Consider the following 20,366-nt stretch of genomic DNA (forward strand, 5'->3'; position numbering starts at 1 on the left):
TGTCTTTTGAGGAAGAGATTTCCAAAGATTCAGAACCCTCTGAGAGAAAAGATTTCTCCTCCTCTCCATCTTAAATGAGCGACCCCTTATTTTTAAACAGTGACCCCTAGTCTAGATTCTCCCACAGGAGGAAACATTCTCTCCACATCCACCCTGTCAAGACCCCTCAGGATCTTAAAGGTTTCAATTAAGTCGCCTCTTACGTTTCTAAACTCCAGCGGATACAAGCCTAACCTGTCCAGCCTTTCCTCATAAAACAACCCACCCATTCCTGGTATTAGTCCAGTAAACCTTCTCTGAACTGCCAACGCATTTACATCTTTCTTTAAATAAGAAGACCAGGACTGTACTAGACTGTTATTTGAAAAGAAACAATGTACAAGGTTATGGGGAGAAGGCAGGAGAATGGCACTATGTGAAATGCTCGTTTGGAGAGCCGGTGCAGACACAATGGGCAGAATGGCCTCTTTCTGCACTGTAACAATTCTGTGATTCTGTGAAAATGGCTGAGGACAGGCTCTGAGGCTGTGGTACGTCCTGTGATGCTGTACCACAGCAAACAGTCAGGGCCTTTATAAGAGGAGAGCAAGGGTGTGTGAAAAACAACATTCCAGTGCCCATGAGCTGAACACCAAGCTTGTCCCTCAGATCAAAGAGAGTGAAACCAGTGACCCAACAACAGCCATGGAATAATAACTCCTGGCACTTTCACGTTGAACTCTGTGTAGATTGTTACCTCCCTTCAGCTCCTCCACTCCTGCTACCTCACCAAGCACTGGAGCCTGCCGAGTATCCTCAGACTATTGAGCAGACTGAGCCAATCTGTATTATTTGCCATACAGGCATCTCTTGCGAATTCTCTCTGCACAATAACTCAGAAAACATCATAGCTTGGTGTCTCTGGGAGTAACAAGAAGAGCACCTTGCCTTTCACTCTTAGTGGGTGAGGCAGTGGCATCATGGTATTGTCACTATGGTGGTATTGTCACTCGACTGGTATTCCAGAGACCCAGGGTAATGCTCTGGGGAGCCCAGTTCAAATCCCACCATGGCAAATGGTGAAATTTGAATTCAGTAAAAAAGTCTGGTGATGACCATGAAACCATTGTCGATTGCTGTAAAAACCCATCTGGTTCACCAATGTTCACTAAGGAAATTTACCATCCTCACCTGGTCTGGCCTACATGTGACTCCATACCCACAGCAATGTGGTTGACTCTGAAATGTCCTCTGAACAAGTGGGCAATAAATGCTGAACTAGCCAATGACATCCCCATCCCATGAACAGATAAAAAAAAGTGAGGTTAAGATGATCTGGCAACCAAGAAACACTCACAACACCGTCTTTATGCTGGATTATGTTGCCAATTGATACTGCATTCAGTCCTCCCTCTCTTTAAGCTTTTTTCAGTGATTATCATTTGGAATAAGACTCTCTGCAGAATCAGATTTCCATTGGCCTTGGGTTTTTTCATCTGTTTTGTCAGCTCTCTCAGGAGATTAAACAGCACCTAATGGGTAGGGTGTGTATTAACTGTGATGCATGAGGATCATTCTTGGCTTTGGACAGCGTAGATGAACCAACTTTTCCTCTCTGACATTACATGTCATGTGTATCAGTTACACTGGAGGATTTGAGAATGATATTTATGTTCAAGGTCTGGGATGTCAACGCTGAGAAAGCCTTTCACTTTTGTGCCTGTTGCATAATTGTTAAGCACTTCATGGTTAAATGGAATACAGGTTAGATGCAGTCTATAGTTCCATTGACACTGTCCTGTCAAACAGTTGCAGCACAGGTACAGCATGGGGTTCAATAAGGATTAAAGCTCCCTCTACACTGCCCCATCAAGCACTCCCAAAGCAGGTACAGCACAGGGTTAGATACAGAGTAAAGCTCCCTCGACACAATTCCCATCAAACACTCCCAGGGAAGTACAGCTTGGGGTTAGATACAGAGTAAAGCTCACTCTACAGTGTCCCATCAAGTACTCCCAAAGCAAGTACAGCACAGGATTAGATAAATTGAAAAAGCTCCCTCTACAAAATCCCCATCAAACACTTGCAAGACAGAAACAGCACACGGTTAGATACAGAGTAAAGCTCCCTCTACACTGTGCCCCTCAAACACTCCCAGGACAGGTACAGCACGGGGTTAGATACAGAGTAAATCTCCCTCTACACTGTCCCCATCAAACACTCCCAGGACAGGTACAGCACGGGGTTAGATACAGAGTAAATCTCCCTCTACACCATCCCCCTCAAACACTCCCAGGACAGGTACAGCACGGGGTTAGATACAGAGTAAAGTTCCCTCTACACTGTCCCCATCAAACACTCCCAGGACAGGTACAGCACGGGGTTAGATACAGAGTAAAGCTCCCTTACACTGTCCCCATCAAACACTCCCAGGACAGGTACAGCACGGGGTTAGATACAGAGTAAAGCTCCCTCTACACTGTCCCCATCAAACACTCCCAGGACAGGTACAGCACGGGGTTAGATACAGAGTAAATCTCCCTCTACACTGTCCCCATCAAACACTCCCAGGACAGGTACAGCACGGGGTTAGATACAGAGTAAAGCTCCCTCTACACTGTCCCCATCAAACACTCCCAGGACAGGTACAGCACGGGGTTAGATACAGAGTAAATCTCCCTCTACACTGTCCCCATCAAACACTCCCAGGACAGGTACAGCACAGGGTTAGATACAGAGTAAATCTCCCTCTACACCGTCCCCATCAAACACTCCCAGGACAGGTACAGCACGGGGTTAGATACAGAGTAAATCTCCCTCTACACTGTCCCCATCAAACACTCCCAGGACAGGTACAGCACAGGGTTAGATACAGAGTAAATCTCCCTCTACACCGTCCCCATCAAACACTCCCAGGGCAGGTACAGCACGGGGTTAGATACAGAGTAAATCTCCCTCTACACTGTCCCCATAAAACACTCCCAGGACAGGTACAGCACGGGGTTAGATACAGAGTAAAGCTCCCTCTACACTGTCCCCATCAAACACTCCCAGGACAGGTACAGCACGGGGTTAGATACAGAGTAAAGCTCCCTCTACACTGTCCCCATCAAACACTCCCAGGACAGGTACAGCACGGGGTTAGATACAGAGTAAATCTCCCTCTACACTGTCCCCATCAAACACTCCCAGGGCAGGTACAGCACGGGGTTAGATACAGAGTAAATCTCCCTCTACACTGTCTCCATCAAACACTCCCAGGACAGGTACAGCACGGGGTTAGATACAGAGTAAAGCTCCCTCTACACTGTCCCCATCAAACACTCCCAGGACAGGTACAGCACGGGGTTAGATACAGAGTAAATCTCCCTCTACACTGTCCCCATCATACACTCCCAGGACAGGTACAGCACGGTGTTAGATACAGAGTAAAGCTCACTCTACACCGTCCCCATCAAACACTCCCAGGACAGGTACAGCACGGGGTTAGATACAGAGTAAATCTCCCTCTACACTGTCCCCATCAAATACTCCCAGGACAGGTACAGCACAGGGTTAGATACAGAGTAAAGCTCCCTCTACACTGTCCCCATCAAATACTCCCAGGACAGGTACAGCACGGGGTTAGATACAGAGTAACGCTCCCTCTACACCGTCCCCATCAAACACTCCCAGGACAGGTACAGCACGGGGTTAGATACAGAGTAAATCTCCCTCTACACTGTCCCCATCAAATACTCCCAGGACAGGTACAGCACGGGGTTAGATACAGAGTAAAGCTCCCTCTACACCATCCCCATCAAACACCCCCAGGACAGGTACAGCACGGGGTTAGATACAGAGTAAAGCTCCCTCTACACTGTCCCCTTCAAACACTCCCAGGACAGGTACAGCACGGGGTTAGATACAGAGTAAAGCTCCCTCTACACTGTCCCCATCAAACACTCCCAGGACAGGTACAGCACGGGGTTAGATACAGAGTAACGCTCCCTCTACACCGTCCCCATCAAACACTCCCAGGGCAGGTACAGCACGGGGTTAGATACAGAATAAAGCTCCCTCTACACTGTCCTCATCAAGTACTCCCAGGACAGGTACAGCTCGGGGTTATCAGCGGTCTGGCGCCCTTAGCTCTGGAATTCTCTGCAGGCCAGAGAATTGTAAGCTGGAGGCAGTTACAGAGTTAAATGTGGATGAGGAGCAAGGTGAGAAAACCAGTGTGAAAATAATGTTAGGCAAAGTTAAATGTTTGACGTGGGAACCGATCCAATACTGGCCTCTTATGGTGCTGGTTGAGAGCCACATTGACATGATGTCAGCCCTTCCAGCTTTCTGTCAGTTTTGGCTCAGCTGTTTTACTGCTTGGGGCTTCCTGCAGCTTCTGACATTTAACAGTTTGTTTCAGTGCCCTTCCTGTTAATGGACTAATTCTGCAAATATCACAGAAGATTTTTCTGTCGGACTGTGTTATTGTCAATCAGATCCTAAACCACCGAACCCCCCCCCCCACCCAACCCCCTGAAATGCCTGTTAATGATGTTTTACTCTAGATTTTAATTACTGTTCACGTTGAACATTTCCTTCTATAGAGTAGGACAAAGCGTCGCTGGAAATGGCAAAGGTGGAAGGGGGGATTTCGATATTGTTCTCCTTCCCTTCATGGGGGTGATGTGGTGGTCATTACATGAATGCTGGGGAGAGCAGGGGAGGCAAATAGCCAGTTCTGATCTTCTACATCCGATTGTAGCTAGAAGCCCGTCTGTCATCCAGTTAGAAACCGGCATCTTGTAGCCCCCAGGCACTCGTCTGAAACAGATATTAGGTATCTGCATTGCAAATTGGGGTCCTTGCAGCAGCAGCCTGCATTTATATAGCCCCTTTACCCTTAGAAAACATTCCAAGACGCCAGTTATAGGCTCTTGATCAAAATTAGTTAGCAAAGGGAGCCAAAACCACACTGCATGCTCATTCATGAGCCCCATACCAGCGCTCCTTAAAGGGGAGGTTGGAGGTGGTTCAAAAAAGTGAATAAAATTCTCTAATAGTTTAATTTCTATGGAGCTGGGAGGAGCAGAAGTCTATCCCTAATACCCCGCCTCAACCATAGTTATCGTCAGGCTGGCAATGGTCAGGTCCTGACTGGAGTATTTTATCAGGAAGCTTGATTAATGGCCACAGCTCTTCGGTTTATTGCAAGTGAGGCATGAGGCCTGATTTTGATGCCATTACACCATTCATTGCCTCCTCCTTTGTATATCACACTGTAACAGACAGGAAGAGGGGGGTTAATTTAAATAGCCCCGATTTATCCTCTCATCACCCACTTGTAATTAGAATGGTGTTAGTGACTTGCCCTTCCCCCTTTATAAGCGGTGGCATATTTCCCAACCTCTCAGTTTTGGTATGATCCACTTTCTATCCCAGTTTCCCACAGCAAACTCAAAATAGGGTTAGTTTATTTGCACACACTCAAACGTGGGAGGAGGGCTGCAACATATCCCCTGTGCATTCATACAATAAACGAGGGATAGAGAAAGAAAGATTTACCGAGCAAAGACCACAGAGAAAATAATCCTTGTTTCACACGAGTCCAGAGTCTGGAATCAAAGTCCAATGGTGTCACAGAGGTCGGAAGGCTGAAACTGATGCTGGATAATTCACTTTTTCAGTAGAGCTGACTTCTATGATGAGATAGGCACGCAGAAATGAACCCACCTTGTGGGCGATGGTATAGGGGTTCCACTTGAAATAGTGTAGATGGGGTGAAGCATTCAAACCTGGACAAAGCCCCTTTTCTGCGCTGCTGCTAGTTGGAAGGAAAGATGGCAGACTGAGCTTTGCAGCTCCGCAGGGCAATAATACTGGTTTCACCAGATATGGGACATGTCACATGACTCCCACCTTTCCACTTTGGCTTTGACAAAGGGCAGGTACCCCTTTGGCCGGGACCCTGAGAGACTGTTACTTTTCCAACCATTCAGTCTTTAAGGGAGGTTGCAGGGTCCTTTGTCCTAGCAGACCACTGGGCTCCAGTTGGCCAGACCTGGCTTATGAAATGTAGATGGCCTCAGTTTGGTTCCCTTTCAATTTCGTCTCTGCAGCCCATTGGAGGTCATTGGGGTCTCTTCAGAGATAGCGAGGTACAAGTTTCTTCGATACTACCAAATAGCCACTTTTGTTCAGAGTCACGGATAGACATAGCTTCATCTATTTTATGAAGTCATTGTCCAGTTTCTAAAATTTTAGAAATTAGCCATGAGGATATTTTATAAAAAATATGGAGTGTGAGATGTTAGCCCCCTGACAATACCATAAACCCCTCCTCTATATATCACACCATTACCCCTTCCTCTATATATCATACCATTACCTCCTCCTCTGCATATCACACCAGTACCCCCATTATATATCACACTATTGCCCCCTTTTATACCACACCATTACCCCCTCTGTATATCACACCATTACCCCCTCTATATATCATACCATTACCCCTTCCTCTGTATATCATACCATTACCCCCTCCTCTGTATATCACACCATTATCCCTTCGATATATCACACTTTTGCCCCCTCCTTTATGTATCACACCATTGTCCGCTCCTCTATATATCACACTATTGTCCCCTGCTCTATATCACTTCACTACCAGAGTTACCCTTCAAATCTCATAGAAATTTGATTTTATTCTGTGGCAATGGTCTCTGGAAGATCTACTGTTAAACAAATGAAATGCCATTGTTGGTGATGTCTTCCACTGGGTTCCCAGCGAATGATTACTCTTCCTTCTCACTACAGGTCTGCCCTACGGATGGGAAGAAGCTTACACAGCAGACGGGATTAAATATTTTATCAAGTAAGTACTTCAGAGTGTGTGTGGGCAAGATGCAACAATTAGCTATGAATAGGTAACACTGTGGAATGCAATGTAACAGAAATGCCAGTGCAAAGCAGTGTGACTTATTTGAAATTCATTTGTGCTGTGCCATGGATAGGTAGGAACTGAATTTATATTACAGCCTCTCCAAACCCTGCCATACTCCAGCTAGGAGGTGCCAGCCAGATGCTAGGTGCTTCTTGCACTAATACAACACCTTTAGCTTAGTAACACATCCCAAGATGCTTGATACAAGTATTATCAAGTATTATTTGACACCAAGTCACGTAAGAAGTTATTAGGACATTAATACCATACCTCCTCCTCTATATACCACACCATTACTCCCTCCTCTATATATCACACCATTGCCCTCTCAATATATTAAGGAGCATCTTATTAGATGTAGGAGAGGCAGAGAGGTGGACAGGTTTAGGTAGGAAATTCCAGAGCTTAGGGCCCAGGCATCCGAAGGCACAGCCGCCAACAGTGAAGCAACTGAAGTCGGCAGTGTGCAAGAGGCCAGAATCGGAGGAGCGCAGAAACCTCGGAGGGTTGTAGAGTTAGCAGACCTTGTGGGTATAGGGAGGGGTGAGGCCCTCAAGGAATTTAAACATGGGGATGAGAATTTTTACGTTGAGGTGTTGCCAGATGGGGAGCAGGTGTAGGTCAGTGAGCACAGATTGTGATGAGAGTTGCTGTGAGTTAGGGTACGAGCAGCAAAGCTTTGGATGATCTCAAGCAGCCTATAACTCTGTTGCCATCTGACCTGGCTCCAGACCTCTGCTTCCAACATTGATTCCCAATCTGTTCTGCCTCCAGACCAAACTCCTAACCTTGTAAAGACGGCTATAGCAAAACTGTGGTTTCTTGGGCAGGAAAGAAGAAAGAACCAGGCCTGCTCCGTAATACCCTGGTTAGTGCCAGGATGCTCGGTAATACCCTGGTTAGTGCCAGGGTGCTCCGTAATACCCTGGTTAGTGCCAGGGTGCTCCGTAATACCCTGGTTAGTGCCAGGGTGCTCGGTAATACCCTGGTTAGTGCCAGGGTGCTCGGTAATACCCTGGTTAGTGCCAGGGTGCTCGGTAATACCCTGGTTAGTGCCAGGGTGCTCGGTAATACCCTGGTTAGTGCCAGGGTGCTCGGTAATACCCTGGTTAGTGCCAGGGTGCTCGGTAATACCCTGGTTAGTGCCAGGGTGCTCGGTAATACCCTGGTTAGCGCCAGGGTGCTCGATAATACCCTGGTTAGTGCCAGGGTGCTCGGTAATACCCTGGTTAGTGCCAGGGTGCTCCGTAATACCTTGGTTAGTGCCAGGGTGCTCGGTAATACCCTGGTTAATTCCAATGTGCTCGGTAACACCCTGGTTAGTGCCAGGTGCTCGGTAATACCCTGGTTAATTCCAAGGTGCTCGGTAATACCCCAGTTAGTGCCAGGGTGCTCGGTTATTTCTTGGTTAGTGCCTGGGTGCTCGGTAATACCCTGGTTAATTCCAAGGTGTTTGGTAATACCCTGGTTAGTGCCAGGTGCTCGGTAACATCCTGGGTAGTGCCAGGGTGCTTGGTAATATCTTGGTTAGTGCCTGGGTGCTCGGTAATACGCCGGTTAGTGCCAGGTGCTCGGTAACACCCTGGTTAGTGCCAGGGTGCTTGGTAATACCCTGGTTAATGCCTGGGTGCTCGGTTATACCCTGGTTAGTGCCAGGTGCTCGGTAACACCCTGGTTAGTGCCAGGGCGGTCGGTATTACCCTGGTTAGTGCCAGGGTGCTCTTTAACGTCCTGGTTAGTGCCAGGGTGCTTGATAATACCCTGGTTAGTGCCAAGGTATTGCAGATATTCATAAAATAAATCAAGACAAACATGAGGAATGTACTGGAGAACCACAGAAAGGCTATGAAAAAGGTTGTGGAAATCATAAAGGCCATATTAATTAAAGAGGATAAGGAAGGATTGCTACAGTGAATGAGGGAAGGAATGGCAAAGACACAAAATAAATACTTTGTCTCAGAGGAGGTGGGTATTTAGATTGCACAGAGTGGGTGGAGAATAGTTGTTGGAGGATATTACTCAGATAGAGATTGTACTTTTTATTTACTTGTTCTCTTGGTGGGGATGGTGATGGCAAGGCCACGTTTGTTGCCCCATCCATTCTTGGGACTGACAAGTTGGTGAGAGGCTGCCTTCTTGAGACAGCTGCAGTCCTTGTGTTAATGGTGATCCCATGAAAATGCTGGTTGAGGAATTCCAGGAACTTGACCTCGGGTTGATGATACATTTCTAAGTCAGGGTGGCTTTGTGACTGAGAGGGGAAGTTCAACGTGTTCCCACAATGTTGTTGCTTTTATCCTTCTCAATCTGTGGAGTCTGTGGAGCCGGGAGGTGCCATTGAAGTAAGCTTGGTGAGTTGCATCCTCAAACATAAGGTGGTCAAATCACAGGACCTGATGATTTACATCTGAGGGAAGCTGGGGAGGAAGCAGTGGAGATTACAGTGGAGACTGTAATTTTCCAAAATTATTCAGGAGCAAAATTGGGCCAAAGGACCCATACTACCCAGCTTCTAAATCTGAAGGTCAAGGTCCCACAAATAACAGTGAGATATGTGACCAAACTACCTGTGCTGCTGCTTGTTGATTGAGAGTTAAAACGAGAGAGAAAGGAAAAAGAGAAGGAAGAGAAAGTGTGGAGAGAAAGAGAGAGAAAAAAGTGGGGAGTGAAAGAGATAATGGAGGAAACAAGAGAATATGGGAGACAGGTCAAGCAAGGTTGTGGTTGCCTGTCTATACATATTGCCAGTCAGAGTATGGAACAGAAAGAGCAGAAAATCAGACTAAACTATTTAAAACAAACAATGCTGGGGAAATTGTTAAAAGAAATTATTGAAATATGAAAGAAGGGAAAGTGCAGATGGTTCAATGCCAGAAAACAACAACTTTCAGCGAAAACACTTAACCATTAGAAATATAAAATTGTACAGTACTGAATGAGGCCATTCAGCCCATTGTGTCTGTGGCACCTCTTTGAAAGTGCTATTCAATTAACCCCAGCTCCCCTGCTCTTTCCCCATAGCACTGCAATATTTTTCCTTTACTAGAATTTATTCAACTCTCCTTTTGAAAATTATTATTGAGTCTGCTTCCATCGCCCTTTCAGGCAGTACATTCCAGATCACAACAACTTGCTGCATGAAAAGAATTCTCCTCACCGCCCCTCTGTTTTAGTTACTTAATATCTTAAATCTGAATACTGACTTTCTCTCTATATATTCTACCAAAATATGGAATATAAAATTAATTATTCTTTACATATTTGGACAGAATAAATAAATTGGCTGAATGGGATCTGAGATCCACAACAAAACTACCAATAAATCGCACACTGAGCAACTGCTTCAGTCTGGCTGTGAGGTATTCCCGACAATGCGCAGGCACAGAGTAGTTCCCAGCGATTTACTTAACTTCATACCTGAAGTTCTTCCTTTCCTCTGTTGTATCCTCCCCAACCTAAAGCCCCAGTTACATCCCTGATTGTAGGTGTTATACTGAGTTACAGCCAGGGCTCGAGGGGACCCATCTGGATAGTGCCTGGCTGGCAGTAGCTGCATTGGTTACCAGCTGGGCCCAGCAAGAGTCCTCCTTGTTTTGATTGAGTTACTGAACTGTCAGGAGCTGATTAACTTACCATCTGGGCCAAGTGGAAGCCAACTCAGTATGTCAGATGAACTGCTAGGTGCTGTATCGAGTTACTGCGAGTTTGATGCCATGTGACTGAGGTGCCAGCAGCTGCATGGAGTTACTAAAACCAGCTTCAAGGACAGTCCTCCAGTTTTATAACTGACTAATTCAACCTTGGAAGCTATCAGACATTGACAAGTGAGACCCAGATTATAGGCCTTTGACCCCTGAAAATAAATACCCTGTAAATGTAGTGGGACAGAGATGTGTTATAACTCAAGCTGCAGGTGTACTCAACATTCCATCATGTATCACAGCCGTGGCTGCATGGGTAACACTCTGGCTGCTTTGTCAGTGGGTTGTGGGTTCAAGTCTCACTGCAGTCTTGAGCACAAAAATCTAGGCTAACACTGCCAAGTGTCAGTACTGAGGGGGTAACCCGCTGCACAGGCGGAGGTACACTCTTTCAAATGACCAAGGGCCTATCTGCCCCCTCAGGTAAATGTAAAATATCCCATGGGTCTATTTCGAAGAACGGCTGTGTCCTGAGGCCATTATTTATACCTCAATCAACAACATTAAAACAATATCTGGTCATTTGGTATTTTGGGATCTTGCTGTACATAAATTGGCTGCTGTGCTGCCTGGATTGCAACAGTGACGACACTACAAAAGTACTTCATTGGATGTAAAGTGCTTTGGGACACCTAGAGGTTGTGTAAGTCTTTTTTCTATTACATTACAAGGGGAAACCCTAAAGTATATGAAAATGTAGTTGCAGCAATGGCAGATTAAGACATACTTCAAGAGCTTTAAGCTGTCAGTAGCTGCAGCTAATTTATACAATGACCCCATCCACAAAACTAATCGTTTTTTAATGGCAACAAAAAAGGTAAAACTGCATTTCCCCTCAGCATGCTTTACTAATAGTGAAATTCAGGTGGCTCAAGAAAATGCAGATGACAGTCAAAGCAATTTTTTTTTATTCATTCATGGGATGTGGGCCTCGCTGATTGCCCATCCCTAATTGCCCTTGTTCAGAAGGCATTTTGTAAGAGTCAACCAAATTGCTGTGGGTCTAAAGTCACATTTAGACCAGACCGGGTAAGGATGGCAGATTTCCTTCCCTAAAGGACATTAGTGAACCAGATGGGTTTTTACAATAATCGACAATAGTTTCATGGTCATCATTATACTTTTAATTTCAGATTTTTATTGAATTCAAATTCCACCATCTGCTGTAGTGGGATTTGAACCCAGAGCATTACCCTGGGTTCCTGAATTACTAGTCCAGCGACAATATTACTACGCCATCGCCTCCCCCTGAATTGTTATTCTTGCAAAAGTGTCCTGATGAATGCAAGACGAAAAACTTCAACATGTCTCTTTTTTCAGCAAAACTCAAGAAATATTCTTCCTGGCTTTATACTTACCCTTTGGGCTGTGCCTCGAACTTGTTCTTTTAACCTGTTTTAGCACTTGCTTCTGAAGCTAGTGCAGCGAGCAGTAACCTGCTGTGTGAAGCTACCAGCTGGTGAAAGGGTTTGGTTAATGAGCTGGGAACAGGATGGTTATAAAGGCTGTAATTCCTACCATTCTGCAGCTTGGTGGAATCTCAGGAAACCGTGAATCTTTTGTTTTAACATCCCACCGGGTTTATACGAACGTGGTTTCATGGTCCATCATTAGACTTTCAATCCACCATCTGCCCTGCCTGGATTCAAACCCTGGTCCCTAGAGCATTACCCTGGGTCTCTGGATTACTAGCCCAGTGACAATACCACTATGACAATGCCTCCCCCCAATTAGGGTGAGGGGATCTTGGAGAAGGTGCAGAGGAGATTTATCACACTAGTACTGAGGACAAGGGACTCCAGTTATGTGGAGAGACTGGAGATAGTTGGATTGTTCTCATTGAAGCAAAGAGGGTTAAGGTGAGATTAATGGAGTTATTCAAAATTAGGAGGGGCATCGAATGAGTAAATGAACAGAAACTGCTTCCACCTGGAAGGAAAATGTTGATAATCAGAGAACACAGATTAAAACTAATTGGCGACAGGGACAGATGGGAAGATGAGGAGAAATATTTTTATGCAGCAAGTTGTTATGAAGGAATGACTGCCTGACAGGGTGCTGGAAGCAGATTTAATTATAACTTCCAAAAGGAAATTAGATAAGTATTTGAAAAAGCAGAATTTTACAGAACTTTGGGGAAAGACTGGGGTTTGGTGGGAAGGGATCTAATTGGATAGCTCTTTCAATGAGCCAGCACAGTCATGATGGGCGGAATGGCCTCCTGTGCTGTAAGTTTCTATGAGTTCGATCATTATGTCCAGTCCCACTGCACCACTGCTCTAACATCATGGTGCCAAGCGAATGCCAAAGGATCCCCACTTAGCTTCCCCTCCCCTCTTTAGACAAGTGACAGTGTGTCTGAGTCCTGCCTGGGCCGGTGCTGCACAGTATATTAGTTACAAGCCACACTTGGCTCATTATGAATCTAGATGTGGCTAATTACCTATACGTAGAATTGACACTGATCCCCGTGCCTTTGATCTCAATGCTTATATTTGCACGGTGTGTCTGTCTGTGTGAACGGTAACCTTTTTTTGCGTGTTTGTTGATAAAACAAGAGGTAATCCAGACAGTGTGTGTTCTTGATTGCTTTACTCCCTTGGTTATTGAATGGTGGTAGATGTGGTTTACTCCCTTGGTTATTGAATGGTGGTAGATGTGGTTTACTCCCTTGGTTATTGAATGGTGGTAGATGTGGTTTACTCCTTTGGTTATTGAATGGTGGTAGATGTGGTTTACTCCCTTGGTTATTGAATGGTGGTAGATGTGGTTTACTCCCTTGGTTATTGAATGGTGGTAGATGTGGTTTACTCCCTTGGTTATTGAATGGTGGTAGATGTGGTTTAAGTAAAAAGAGAAATTCTTTTGCCTGTAGTTGTTCTTTTTGGCTATAATTGCTGCATGTGGGCTAAAACTATGACACCTGTGGTCTGTCAGCAATTTTTATTGAGCATTGACCTAGGTGAACAGCCCATTCTAGGAACACCAGAGAGATGACGAGGTGCATGTACAGCCTCTAGGAGACAAAAGAGCATTGCCTGTAGGGTTAGAGAAGGAGGAAGGAACAAAGAGAGAGGGATGGAGGGAACTGAAGAGGTGGGTCTTGTATTCTTACTGGTGCACAGAGATGAATGCAGCAGGCAGTTTTCTGGCTATCAGCACTACCCTGTACATCACTCCTCCCATTCAACACAGTGTGTGTGTAGGAAAACATTCGAAATCATCGGAAAATTCACCCGGCAGGAGAGGCCAAGAGTCCAACCGCAGACAGAAAAAGAAATAGTAACGGAGAGGAATGTTCCAGTCCCACACATGTTCAGTTAACAACTGGGAAACTCTAGAACAGTGGAGCCTGCTATCTGAGACCAAATTTCCATGCTTTTTCATGTTACTTTTTTGTTCATTTTTCTCAGTTGGATCTTCCCCAGGTCACATATCAGGGGTGCTCTTCTTCCTCTTCTTCTTCCTTTTCTTCTTCCTCTGCTTCTTAGGCAGCCCCTCAGGACCAAGGATGAATTTCTTCCACTCTGGGGTTGTGGGTATTGAGGCAACTAAAAAGTCCAAAGCTGTGCCACACACACTGCCCCAAGCGGGGCAGATAGTGTTTGATGAGGCGGGTGGGTGAGACGTTCGGATTTTGGTATGCTCTTTCCTCTGTTTGTGATTGGCCTCCATCTGGGCCTGTCAGAGACATTCAAAATGGCTGGACCTTCGCGGATTCTTCTCCAGTTTGGATGATCCTGAGCAAGAGCTTCCCACAAATTGGTGGGGATGTTATATTTTACTGTAGTGCCCTCGTCACCACCCTGACTGAGGTCAGTAATGGCACAAGCCAAGGATTAAACCTAAGCTCCATTACAGCCGGGATAGATCCATTGATCCACTGGGACAGAGTCCAGGGCCTCATCAACCCTTTCACTACCTCTGATTTGCCGTGCTGCTTGTCCAACATTCAGGACTGCATGAGAAGATATTTTCTCCAATTAAACGTTGCAAAGACCAAAGCCATTGTCTTTGTTCCCCACCAAAACTTTCTATCCAACTCCAATTCTCTCCATCGCCAATATCTAAGGCTGAATCAGACCATTCGTAACCTTGGGGCCCATTTTGACCCTGAGCTGGGTTTCTAATTCCCTACCTCCATCTCCATAGCTTTGCCTTACCCTATCCCTCCTGAGCTCATCTGCTGCTGAAACCTTCCTGCTTTTGCTACCTCTGGACTTATATATTCCAACGCACTTCTGGCCAGCGTCCCATTTACACCCCCCCCCCATATTCTTCAGCTCATCTAAAACTGTACTCTTATGTCACACCCAATCCCATTCACCCATCTGCCCTGTGTTTGCTGACATATATTGGCTCCCAGTCCAACAGCACCTCAAATATTAAACTTTCATATGCGTGTTCAAATCCCTCCATGGCCTCACCCCACCCCATCTCTGTACCCTCCTCCGGTCCTACAACCCTAAGCAATAGCTGTGTCCTCCAATCCTGGCCTTTTTAGTTGCTGGGATTCCTCTCTAAACCTCACTCCCTTTCTCTCCTTTAAGACACTTGTTAAAACCTACCTCTTTGCCAAGCTTTAGGAACATAGGAAATAGAAGCAGGAGTAGGTTATTCAGCCCATCAAGCCCACTCCGCCATTCAAACATATCATGGCTGATCATCTAACATCTCTTACACCATTTTTCCCCACTATCCCTATATCCCAATGATGTCATTAGTATGCAGAAATCTATTGATTTCTGTCTTGAACATGCTGAATGATTGAGCTTCCACAGCTCTCTGGGGTAGAGAATTCCAAAGAGTCACCACCCTCTAAGTGAAGAAATCCCTCCTCATCTCAGTCCTTAATGGCCTGTCCCTTATCCTGAGACTGTGTCCCCTGGATCTATACTCACCAGCCAAGGGAAACATTCTATCCACATCGACCCTGTCACCCCGTAAGAATTTTGTAAGTTTCAATGAGATCACCCCTCATTCTTCGAAACGCTAGAGAATACAGGCCCAGTTTCCTCAGTTTCTGCTCATAAGGTAACCCCACCATTCCAGGGATTAGTCTGGTGAGCCTCCATTGCACTCCCTCTATCACAAGTATATCCTTCCTTAGATAAAGAGACCAAAACTGTACACAATACTCCACATACAGTCTCACCAAGACACTATACAGTTGCAGCAAGACATATTTATTCCTGTACTCAAATCCCCTTGTGATGAAGGCCAATATACCATTCGCCTTCCTAGTTACCTGCTGCACCTGCCTGCTAACTTTTAGTGACTCATGAACAAGGGCACCCAGGTCACCTTGGGCATCAGCACTCCCCAGCCTCTCACCGTTTAAGAAATATTCTGCCTTTCTATTTTTTCTACCAAAGTGGATAACTTCACACTTACTCACATTATAATCCATTTGCCAAGATCTTGCCCACTCACTCAGCCTGTCTAAATCCCCTTGAAGCCTCCTTGCTTCCTCCTCACAACTCACATTCCCACCTAGTTTGTTTCATCAGCAAGATTGGAAATGTTATATTTGGTCCCCACATCCGAATCATTTATATAGATTGTGAACAGTTGTGGCTCAAGCACTGATCCTTGCAGTATCTCACTAGTAACAGCCTGCCAGCCTGAGAATGGCCCATTTATTCCTACTTTCTGCTTTCTCTCTGTTAACCAATTCTCAATCCATAGCAGTATATTACCCCCAATCCCAATTGCTCTAATTTTACTAATCTCCTATATGGGAACTTATCAAAAGCCTTCTGAAAATCCGAATCCAAATGCACCACATCCACTGGTTCTCCTTTATCTATGCTACAAGTAACATTCTCAAAAACCTCCATAAGGCTTATCAATCCATAGCAGTATATTACCCCCAATCCCAATTGCTCTAATTTTACTAATCTCCTATATGGGAACTTATCAAAAGCCTTCTGAAAATCCGAATCCAAATGCACCACATCCACTGGTTCTCCTTTATCTATGCTACAAGTAACATTCTCAAAAACCTCCATAAGGCTTATCAATCCATAGCAGTATATTACCCCCAATCCCAATTGCTCTAATTTTACTAATCTCCTATATGGGAACTTATCAAAAGCCTTCTGAAAATCCGAATCCAAATGCACCACATCCACTGGTTCTCCTTTATCTATGCTACAAGTAACATTCTCAAAAACCTCCATAAGGCTTATCAAACATGATTGCCCCTTCATAAATCCATGTTGACTCTGCCCAATCATATTATTTTTCAAGTGTCCAGTTATCACATCCTTTATAATAGATTCTAACATTTCCCCTACTACTGACATCAAACTAACAGGTCTGTAATCCTCTGTTTTCTCTCTCCCTCGCTTCTTAAATATTGGGGTTAAATTTGCTACATTCCAGTCTGCAGGAACCTTTCCAGAATCTATAGAATTTTGAAAGATAACCATCAATGTATTCACAGTCTCTGTAACCACCTCCTTCAAAACTCTGGGATGTAGATCATCAGGTCCAAGGTATTTATCAATCTTTAATCCAATTACATTTTTGAGCACAACTTCATTATTAATACTAATTTCTTTCAGTCCCACCCATTGGCCATGATGGCGCTTTTCATACCGTATTGTCCCAAACCTGCCATGGTATTTATGTATCCCCGGGAAATATGCCATTTCCATGGTGGGTGAGCTGTCATTCGCCCGCCCACCATCACCCCACCACTGCATCACGCCGGGTGCCTTATTTAAAGTCTAGCCACAAGTACACACCTCAGTGCTTCCAGACCACCCCTGCTGCACAGAAGACATGGCCCTGAAGGCTGCAGCCCTCAGGTTCAGCGACACATCCCTCGAGTGCCTTTTGGATGCCGTGGAGACCCGTCGAGATGTCCTCTACCCCTGCTCTGGCCGCAGGATGGACAGCAAAAGCACTAACCCGGTTTGGGAGGTGGTGGTCAGCACCAATGCCCTTGAAAAGTGGACAGCCACCCAGTGCCACAAGGGGATGAATGATCTGCTCCGTTTCACCAGGGTAAGTAACTCTTCTCATCACTCTCAACTCACACACTCACAAACCCATCACACAGCCACAGGGCCCTCACTCACTACCAGATCAAGGGACATCACCATTCACTCTCTAACACTTATTGTCATTCTCCTCTTCCCATCCATGGGACCACTCACCACCCACACAGGCCAGGCATACTCACCATCTGGCCTGGCAGGTGTCCTGCTTACACTCTCTCCTTGTCTATTCAGGTAGGACAAGCTGGCTCACAACAAGAGGGAGAGGTCACAGACCAGTGGAGGAATGTCCAAAATCAAGATCCTCACAGACTTTGAAAGCAGAGCCACCCAGCTGGCCGGCGAGGGTCTGGACCATTCCTGAGCTGATGGTGAGGTTGGTGCTGCTCTACCAAGGGAGGATCCAGCAGTGCAACATCCATCAGACACCATGCTGTAAGTGAAGTGTCCTGTTTCATAGGTCATTGCCATGCACTAATTTTCTCTCCTTGCTTTCGCAGGCACATCTGCCAAACAGCCAACAGAGTCCATGACCCAGGGCCTCCAATGAAGCCCCGAAGAAATCTCTGAAGAGGAATCTGGAGGCACCCTCCCTGAAGTCCCATCACAGCGCTCACCCACACCCTCCACCAGCGCAGAGACACCCACCTCAATGGAACCTAGCTTTAGAATAGCCCCAGGGATCACAATCTGGTGAGCACATTACACTGTCCTATCCACAGCAGGTGGAGGGAGGGACTTCCCAGGTTTCTGGCACTCGGAGGGTTGCTGGAGGCCAGAATTTTGCTGAGTCCAAGTCAGATGACAAGTCTCTGGACTCCGTTATGTCACAGTTGCTGGAGCTGCACAGGAAAGCTCGGGAACATCAGAAAGGGATCAGGAGGAGTCCATCCCCCTTCCCTCTGAGGTGATAGCGGCTGCATGCCAACGCACCGAGGTCAACACTGGTAGGATGGCGGCCGGCATAGAGACATTGGCCCAGGACGTCACTCCTGCACTGCTGTGCAGGCTCTGCTCCGTCACTGATGCCGTAGTTGGCTCCCAGCAGTGTGTATGCGAAAGGGGTGCTGGGCAGCTCGATCTCCCTCCGCCTACCCCTGCTCCTCAGGGAGTCAACCTGGTGCCCCCAGGAGCCCATAGGGAGGAGGGTCAGCAGGTGCACACTCCGGGCCCATCCATCCAGGTGACTCCGAGAGTGTCCGGCTCCCCCTCACGACGCCTCAAGGGCTGGGCTGTGCTTGCCCTCCCCTCACAAATCACCTCAGGAGCACAACTGCCCTTAATCCCAACCCTCCTGTGCCCCTCAAGCTTGAAGTCCAACAGGCAACCCTGTGTACAATGTGACTGTACTCACCTGAGTTCCCTTCAAAGTGCGGGCCTCCAAGCGCACGTTGCTTACGTGCTGTTGTGAAACACGTCGGCATGCTTTCCTGCTGACGTGGACGGATGATCCAGCAGATGGGGGAACGATTCCGGCCGGCTGGCTTGATTATGATATGCTGATGTATTACAATGAGGTTCCCAATGTCCAATGACAGGAAACGCAGCCCTCCTTTGGCGGACTGAACGGACAATCGAGAACTGGTTTCCTGCCATTGTAAAACTGATCGCGCCACATTGTCCGCTCACACCACCAATCACACCCGACACCAGCGGGCATGGAAAATTCCACCCAATGTAATTGTTTAGTTCCTCCGCCATTTTCCTATTCTCTATTATAAATTCTCCTGTCTCCACCTTTAATCAACCCACATTTGTCCTTGCTAATCCTTTCCTTTTCACACACCTAAAGTAGCATTTAAAGTCCGACTTTAATGTCACTCGCTCGCTTGTATCCTTATTCTCTTTTCCCTTTCTTTCTCAGTTTCTGGGTCCTGCATGGCTGGATTCTGAATTGCTCCCAATCCTCGGATTTACCATTTTTTCTGCCATCCTTATAAGCCACTTCTTTTGATCTACTGCAATCTTTAGCTTCTTTTATTAGCCACAGTTGATTTAACTTTTTTGTTGGGTTCCTGTGTCTTAGAGGAATGTATATTTATTGTAGAGCATGTAATACTTCTTTAAATACTAGCCATTGCCTGTCTCCCGTTAAATCTTTTAATGTATTCTCCCAATCCACCATAGCCAACTTGCCCCTCATACCTTCATAATTTTGTTTGTTCAGATTTAGGACCCTGTTTCAGAATGAGTTATAGCATTTTCAAACTTAATGTAAATCTCTATCATATTATGCTCACTATTTCCTAATGGCTCCTTTATAGCAAGGTTATTAATTAGCCCTTTTTCATTATGTAATATTAAATCTAAAATAGCCGGATCCCTAGTTGGTTCCTCAACATGCTGCTCCAGAAACCCATCTCGTAGACATTCAAGGAATTCACCTTCCTCAGCATTAGTGCTAATTAGATTTCCCCAGTCCAGATGTAAATTGAATTCGCCTATTATTACTGTGTTACCCACGTTACTTACAGCTCTACTTTCCTGATTTATACCATTCCCAACATTACCACTACAGTTTGATGGTCTGTAAATAACTCCCACCAATGTTTACTGCCCTGCGCTATTTCTTAGCTCCATCCAAACTGATCCTACATCTTGATCCTTCAATCTAAGATCCTCTCTCACTAACGGACTAATCTCATCCCTTATTAACAGCGCTGCCCCACCTCCTTTTCCCCTCTGCCTTTCCCTCCTAAATGACAAATATCTTTGATTATTCAGTTCCCAGTCCTGGTCACCCTGTAACCACGT

The 20,366-nt window shown here is 45.9% G+C and overlaps 1 protein-coding gene across 6 annotated transcripts in view; it reads left to right on the forward strand.

The window, feature by feature from the left end:
- stxbp4 (syntaxin binding protein 4) overlaps window positions 1–20,366 on the forward strand; it is a 253,195-nt gene that overhangs the window by 222,793 nt on the left and 10,036 nt on the right. For all 6 annotated transcript variants that reach the window (XM_041217070.1, XM_041217068.1, XM_041217069.1 and 3 more), the window contains one exon: window positions 6,778–6,835. In XM_041217070.1, coding sequence (XP_041073004.1) covers window positions 6,778–6,835 — 58 coding nt within the window. The remainder of the gene's footprint in view (window positions 1–6,777; window positions 6,836–20,366) is intronic.

Source organism: Carcharodon carcharias, chromosome 22, assembly GCF_017639515.1.
Source record: "Carcharodon carcharias isolate sCarCar2 chromosome 22, sCarCar2.pri, whole genome shotgun sequence".
NCBI classification, from domain to species: Eukaryota; Metazoa; Chordata; class Chondrichthyes; order Lamniformes; family Lamnidae; genus Carcharodon; species Carcharodon carcharias.